Source organism: Stigmatopora argus, chromosome 18, assembly GCF_051989625.1.
Source record: "Stigmatopora argus isolate UIUO_Sarg chromosome 18, RoL_Sarg_1.0, whole genome shotgun sequence".
Taxonomy (NCBI): domain Eukaryota; kingdom Metazoa; phylum Chordata; class Actinopteri; order Syngnathiformes; family Syngnathidae; genus Stigmatopora; species Stigmatopora argus.
The window spans coordinates 9799875-9807833 of record NC_135404.1 but is presented as its reverse complement, the minus strand read 5'-3'; the positions used below and the strand labels follow the sequence as shown (position 1 = coordinate 9807833).

At 43.5% G+C, this 7959-nt stretch overlaps 1 protein-coding gene across 1 annotated transcript; it reads left to right on the top strand.

The window, feature by feature from the left end:
- The first annotated feature begins 207 nt into the window (after positions 1 to 207).
- Positions 208 to 4641, top strand: LOC144092570 (heparan sulfate glucosamine 3-O-sulfotransferase 2-like). The gene is made up of 2 exons (XM_077625491.1): positions 208 to 956; positions 4020 to 4641. The coding sequence occupies exons 1-2, from the start codon at positions 502 to 504 to the stop codon at positions 4636 to 4638; spliced, it is 1074 nt and encodes a 357-aa protein (XP_077481617.1). The 5' UTR covers positions 208 to 501; the 3' UTR covers positions 4639 to 4641.
- The last annotated feature ends 3318 nt before the right edge of the window (positions 4642 to 7959 follow it).

Genomic DNA, 7959 nt, shown 5'->3' with positions numbered 1-7959 from the left:
AAGTTGTGTTCATGAATAAAGCAATAATGAATCAAATGATCCATATTGCAGTCACTCCGATAATTTACTGTTAAAAATGCACAAAATTTTGTCATTTTAATTGTCGTCCACGAGAGGGCGTGGTATAGACAGCTTGCTATGATGTGCTGTTATGTATTTACAAAGGAATATTCACGTGTTGGAATCTTCAGTCTCTGCGTAGTTTGCAGAGCAATGAGTCAGTCAAGTCCAAGTGAGAGCTCGGCGCAAGGCAAAGATGTTTTGACGTCACAGGCTTGGTTTTTGTAGCGCTGCTGTGTGCGCCTCGAGTCAGTGGAAGTTGCGTCCACGCGTCATCACCATGACCAAGAGCAGCACTCTCGGAATAAGCCGTTTTCCCCAAAGGAGCGAGTTTGGGAAGTCACACAAGATGGATTTTCTTCCAGCTTTGGAGTCATTCTAAACGAGAGGAGATCAGTTCAAAAAGAAAAAAAAAGATGTACTGTTGGTATCCATGGAGTGATGGCATGCACGCTCCTCTTCAGTCGCCGGCTTACAAAAACATCAGTGTGCTTGTTGTCCCTCTTCCTTTCTTACGTGGGCTACTGCACCTTATTCCACGGGGACCCTCTCATGCTGCTGGCCTCGGGGGATCCAGAGCCGATCTGCGGTCGGCAGACGCTGACCGACGGAGCCTGCGCGTCTGCCGCACCGCCGCACGCGGAGGCATCCCGGATGAAGACGGCCGAGGGGCCACCCTCAGCCGCGCTCCATGCCAGGGGCCACACGCCCGGCCCACCCTTGGGGCACGCCAAATACGGGAATAAGAAACTGCCCAAAGCTGTCATCGTTGGGGTGAAGAAGGGAGGAACTAGGGCGGTTCTGGAGTTCATTCGGATCCACCCGGACGTGAGAGCTGCTGGTACCGAGACGCACTTCTTTGACAGGCACTATGACCGAGGGCTCGAGTGGTACAGGTGAGGGAGGTCGCAAAAGCGGTGAACCCACTCATTTCTCACTAATATGTGCTCTTTTCTGCCATTTTTGTATGTAAACATTATCATTAAAATCATAAAGTGTCACAGACAGAAGAGTATTCATGCGTAAAAGCAGATTGGTTGCATTATAACACCTGTATGTTTTCAATATACATATATTCCTGATGTTTGTTTTTATATATTGCTTAAGATATATGTAAATATGAAGTATTGGGCTGGCACATTGCAGAATTTACAATCGTTATTGAAAACTTTGTGTATACTACTGCCTGTGAGGTTGTAAATTGTTCAATGAAATATGATTTTAAATTGGATGTGCACACTGTGCTTTTGCCATGTTTTCCAAACTGCAAAGATATATGGCAATCTTGTACGAACCAGTGAAGTGATCCTGTTTTTCTCCCTTAAACTTAGAGAAATTCAAGATAATAAAATATGAGCGCAAGCATAAAAAGGAAATTTGCTATTTAAAGTTTCTTTGCAACCATCCTTGAATAATGAGCTTCATTTTGACACTTATAGAAAATTGCCCACACACAGTCACAGGAGAAAAAACTCGACATACGTAGATATATTATCTGCAGTAAAAATAATATTTGGACCAATTTAAATGGAGTGTACCTCATTGGTTATGAATCAGTAATTCATGCGACATAAGGTATACAGTATATTTCCCTTTGTTTACTATAAAATAAATGAGCTTTTTTCCATCCAGCAGTAGAGCTACTTTAAGTATATTTATATCTCTATTTGAGTCTAGTATTTAAGTCTAGCCCGAATTTTAAGGAGAAGCTAAGATTTATTCATATGCCGTGCAATCATTTCGGTTAATTAAACCACTTGCCTTCCATCGTCAACAAACTTTTGCATTTCTTTGCAAGAAGTTCTAATGTGTTGGTTATTGATCCAAAACTGCGAAACGGAGTGCTTTTAACAAAGTGTGGCCTCATTAAATGGCCGCGTTTGTCCAAAGCCTGTCAGACACTTCATTAGGCATACCCGCCACAATCCATATTCAGAGCCAGTCCAAGAGTTCTTTTAGTTGTAAAGTCAGGAATCTTGAACTGTGTCATGAAAGAGTGCACACTTATTATTGCCATAAATCAAACATTCATACCAATCACTTTGAGGTTTAAGTCATATCCGTTTTTGTGAATGATTTGCTGTCAAGCAGTGGAGTTGACACCATTGCAGAAGAAAGCCTCCTTGCTACACTAATTGGCATTCGGGCAGTTTGACTGTCATCCGCCAGAAAATGTCAAATGCCAGCACGCAGACGTGAGCGTTTTGTGAGCCTTCATAAGCGTACGTTTGCCTCTAATGAGGAAAGGTCAAACTGTGGAGCCAGACAGGAATTTATTGACCAATGGGGCTTTGGGCAACGATTCTCTCAAACAAGCAAAAAGGTGAGAGATCCTTGAAAGTTTACAAATGATAATTCTCGCCGGCTACAGTCCAAGAGAGAATAGACCACCTTGTAATGTGAATAGGAAGTGGTATTTCTTAAATAATTTCCAACAGACAAAGCATTTTTGGGGGTTATTTATATTGTAACCGGTTGTTAAAAATGGCTCAAGCCATTTTGGAATTAACCTTTGTTCGATCGTATATATCAGTGGTGTCAAAACTATGATCCGTGGGCCATCTGCAGCCCAGATTTTATTGGCCCGCAATGATTTAGGAAAATATTGTTGAACATGGCCTGCACAAATAACTGAAATTTAGCCTACTTTCTGTCACATTTCTCAGTTTTAAGACTAGATGGAGCTGGTAATGTTAACAGTGCCTGTCCATTGTTCAGGGGTCAAAACTTGCAATATGTTGAAATCAATGTAGAAAACTATTGCAATTCAATGCATTTATATTCATATATAAATAATAGTAATCCAACGTAATAAAGGGAAATATTTTGGGGTGAATTTCTTGATTGATTTTTTTTGCTGTCGGCCCTGAGACAAAAAAGTTTGGACACCCCCTGCTATACATAGATTCCTAACGCTTCCTTAGATAAACCTGAACAAACTACTGGAAACCAATATCAGAGCTCTAATCAAAGTATTCCATAGGTACAGAGAGTTTCAACTATGCTTTGGTTTTCATTTGCAGAACTCCACTGATGTTGTCGTAATTCAATGAACACATGTAGGTTTTAATTGACATAAAGGTTATAGGTCATGTCGCGTCAACAGTGTCCCACTTTATAGCCTTGCGCGTAAGTGAACACGGTCACATGCTGCTGTATGCATTGTGCATGCCGTCATGGTGATTTATTGCTTTTGAAGCTTGCTACACGATAGAGCCGGGCCGGGTGCGACAATCCTCTCGTGACAAGCCAGTGCACTCAAGTTGTGCATCAACATCTTCATTTGCATCAAGAAACTGGGATTGCAGCCAAAGTAGGTTTTCATCGGTTCTGATTTGGGGTGGAAATTGTTCACATTGTCTTTTTGCATAAGGACAAGTGCAGATATATAAAAAAGACTGATTCAAGTACTTTATTTAACAAAAGACAAAAAGTGAAAAAATATAAAATAGCAAAATCTTGTGTCAAAAAATCAAATGGTGCTTGTTGTTGTTTACGCTTCAAGTATAAAACACTCATTTTTTCAAACATTTTGACATTCAAAACACTTTTGAGTACACTCACTTGATGTGGAATGTTTTTGGACATAAGATGGAAAAATGTGAACAAAATGAGCTTATGGTTGGTAAATATCTCGTAACAACAATCATTCTAGATCGCAATGGCACTCATAGATGAAGAGCCTATAAAAATACCTTAAAATAATAATAATAAAAATAAATCTGCCCAAGCACAACAATGAACTATTACTTTTCGAAACAGCCCTTTTTGCCACTTTCATCTCTCTGAAATGCAACATCTAATATTCTCATTTTGTTTTATGCAAAGGACAGCGTGTCCTCTGTCGCTTAGCTTGTGCAGCATTTCAAAAGCACTCCACCACCCAAAGAAAACGTAAAATACATCATCTAAGTGGATGTAAACAAAAATCCTTCTCTTTGCTTTTGTGTTTCCATCAGAGGTTTGATGCCAAGGACTCTTGAAGGCCAAATAACCATGGAGAAGACTCCCAGCTACTTTGTGACTAAAGAAACGCCGCAACGGATCGCCGCCATGTCCCGAGACACCAAACTCATCGTGGTGGTGCGGGATCCTGTCACCCGAGCCATATCGGATTACACCCAGACTTTATCCAAAACTCCCGACTTGCCCAGCTTCCAGGAATTAGCCTTCCGGAACCAGAGCGCGGGCCTGGTGGACGCGTCCTGGAATGCCATTCGCATCGGCCTGTACTCCCTTCACCTTGAGAACTGGCTCCGTTACTTCGCCCTAACTCAGATCCACTTTGTCAGCGGCGAGCGCCTCATCACGGATCCGGCGAGCGAGCTGGCCCGGGTGCAGGACTTCCTGGGGCTGAAGCGCATCGTCACAGATAAGCACTTTTACTTCAACCGCACCAAAGGCTTTCCGTGCCTCAAGAAACCCGAGAGTAGCGGCTCGCCTCGCTGCTTGGGGAAATCCAAGGGCAGGACTCACGTGCAGATTGACCGCGATGCCATCGAGCAGCTGCGAGACTTCTACAGACCCTTTAACGTCAAATTTTATGAGATGGTGGGACATGATTTCAAGTGGGAATAGGGATGTAGACCAAGTCGGAAAATACCAGTGCAATCGAATGGAATGAAGCTCATGAGCAAAGATATTAGATGAGCAGGTCATTTATTCATCATGTATCTTATTTTCATTCACGCTGACGAGATTGTTCAAAAAGCAAAGAAGAAGAATATTCTGGAATGGAAGAGGGATGCTTCTGAGGAGAGAGGGAACATTACTTTAAAAAGTAAAAGCACTTTATCACATTTCCTGTATGTTAAACAGCAGTCAGATCCAGTGTAAAAGGGAGAAGAAAATGAATTTGTTTAGAATTTGGTTACCTGTGCACTTTTTGGCTCCAGCCAGATGTGCTGCTGAGTCATATTTGAATATTTTAGCTCCAATAAGCCTAACCCTAAAAGTCCTGACATATTTGGTCATGAGCAATTGGACTAACCCTAACCCCATCTCATCTCATATCATCTCATTTTCTCAACAGCTTTATCCTCTTTAGAGTCGCGGGGGGTGCTGGAGCCCAGCTAACTCCAGGCCAGAGGCGGGGGGACACCCTGAATCGCTCGCTGGAAGCCAATCGCAGGGCACAATACCTAGGGGGCAATTTAGAGTGTCCAATCAGCCTACCATGCATTTTTTTATGTGAGAGGAAACCGGACTACCCAGAGGAAACCCACGCAGGCCCGGGGAGGAAAATGGAAACTGTACACAGATTGACATGACCTGGATTTGAACCCAGGACCCCAAAGCTGTGAGGCCGCCCCAACCTTAAACCTAACCCTAAAAGTCCTGACATTTTTGGTCATGCGCAATTGGACCAACAGTAACCCTGACCCTAAAAGTCCTGATAAATTTTGTCATGAGCATTTGGACTAACCCTAAAACCCTAACGCTAACCCTAACCCTAATGCTAAAAGTTCTAACATATTTGGTCATGAACAGTTGGACTAACCCCAATGCTAAGCCTAACGCTAAGCCTAACCCTAAAATCACTTTTAAATAACAACTAGTGCCAGTTGGATGTCTCTGCGGCAGACGCTGCCATTGACGTACACATCTGTCCATTTTTTTAAAAATTGTTTTTGATTATTTTATTAACAATAAAAAATAGCCTTTCCAGCCCGATGTGTGTCTCCTGGCCTATGTATGGATCGTTTCCTCCGTGTTGACAGTATTTTTTAATTTATTTGGGGGTTACGATTGTAACACTGTGGGATTTATAACATATACCAAACGAGCCTTATAGTAAGCCCCCTACCACATAATTATCAGATAAAGGAGAATTAATGCCTACCAATGACTAGATGGATAAAGAAAGATTAAAACATATATTATGACTTGTTATAAGTGCATTGAATGGTTTTTAAACATTCACTTTTCTCACTACCGAAGGCTTACGCTAACCCTAAAATATGTGACATATTTGGCCATGAGCAATTGCAATAACCCTAAAACGCTAAGGCTAACCCTAATGCTAAACTCTGACGCTAACCCTAACGCTAAACCCTAACGCTAAACCCTAACGCTAAACCCTGACGCTAACCCTAGCGCTAAACCATGATGCTAACGCTAAGCCCTGACGCTAATGCTAACACTAGCGCTAACGCTAACGCTAACACTAAGGCTAACGCTAACGTTAACACTAGCGCTAACGCTAATGCTAACGCTAACACTAACGCTATGGCTAAGGCTAAAGCGAACCCTGACGTTAAACCCTGATGCTAACAATAACGCTAGCACTAATGCTAATGCTAGCGCTAGCGCACGCTAATGCTAACACTAACGCTATGGCTAAGGCTAACCCTAACGCTATAAACCCTGATGCTAACACTAACGCTAGCGCTAACACTATCGCTAGCGCACGCTAACGCTAACGCTATCGCTAAGGCTAAGGCTAACCCTAGCGCTAACACTAATGCTAACGCTAGCGCTAGCGCTAGCGCACGCTAACGCTATGGCTATGGCTATGGCTAAGGCTAAGGCTAAGGCTAAGGCTAAGGCTAAGGCTAAGGCTAACCTAACCCTAACCCTAACCCTAACTCTAACCCTAACCCTAACCCTAACGCTAACGCTAACGCTAACCCTAACGCTAAACCATGATGCTAACGCTAAGCCCTGACGCTAATGCTAACACTAGCGCTAACGCTAAGGCTAACACTAAGGCTAACGCTAACACTAGCGCTAACGCTAACGCTAACGCTAATGCTAACGCTAACGCTAACGCTAACGTTAACGCTAACACTAACACTAACGCTAACGCTATGGCTAAGGCTAAGGCTAACCCTGACGTTAAACTCTGATGCTAACAATAACGCTAGCACTAATGCTAATGCTAGCGCTAGCGCACGCTAATGCTAACACTAACGCTATGGCTAAGGCTAACCCTAACGCTAAACCCTGACGCTAACACTAACGCTAGCGCTAACACTATCGCTAGCGCACGCTAACGCTATCGCTATCGCTATCGCTATCGCTAAGGCTAAGGCTAACCCTAGCGCTAACACTAATGCTAACGCTAGCGCTAGCGCACGCTAATGCTATGGCTATGGCTAAGGCTAAGGCTAAGGCTAAGGCTAAGGCTAAGGCTAACGCTAACGCTAACGCTAACGCTAACCCTAACCCTAACGCTAAACCATGATGCTAACGCTAAGCCCTGACGCTAATGCTAACACTAGTGCTAACGCTAAGGCTAACACTAAGGCTAACGCTAAGGCTAACGCTAACACTAGCGCTAACGCTAATGCTAACGCTAACACTAACGCTATGGCTAAGGCTAAGGCTAACCCTAACATTAAACCCTGATGCTAACACTAACGCTAGCACTAATGCTAATGCTAGCGCTAGCGCTAGCGCACGCTAATGCTAACACTAACGCTAACGCTATGGCTAAGGCTAACCCTAACGCTAAACCCTGAAGCTAACACTAACGCTAGCGCTAACGCTATCGCTAGCGCACGCTAACGCTAACGCTATCGCTATCACTATCGCTATTGCTATTGCTATCACTATCGCTATCGCTATCGCTATCGCTAAGGCTAAGGCTAAGGCTAAGGCTAAGGCTAACCCTAGCGCTAACACTAATGCTAACGCTAGCGCACGGTAACGCTATGGCTAGGGCTATGGCTAAGGCTAAGGCTAAGGCTGAGGCTAAGGCTAAGGCTAAGGCTAACCTAACCCTAACCCTAACCCTAACCCTAACCCTAACCCTAACTCTAACCCTAACCCTAACCCTAACCCTAACGCTAACGCTAACGTCAACCCTAACGCGAACCCTAACGCTAACCCTAACCCTAACGCTAACCCTAACGCTAACCCTAACCCTAACCCTAACGCTAACCCTAACACTAAAAG

Excerpts from the sequence above, each read along its gene's own strand:
- LOC144092570 (XM_077625491.1), top strand. The coding sequence starts at position 502 with ATGGCATGCACGCTCCTCTTCAGTCGCCGGCTTACAAAAACATCAGTG. Across the intron at positions 957-4,019 it reads CGAGGGCTCGAGTGGTACAG|AGGTTTGATGCCAAGGACTC; the intron begins GTGAGGGAGGTC and ends TGTTTCCATCAG.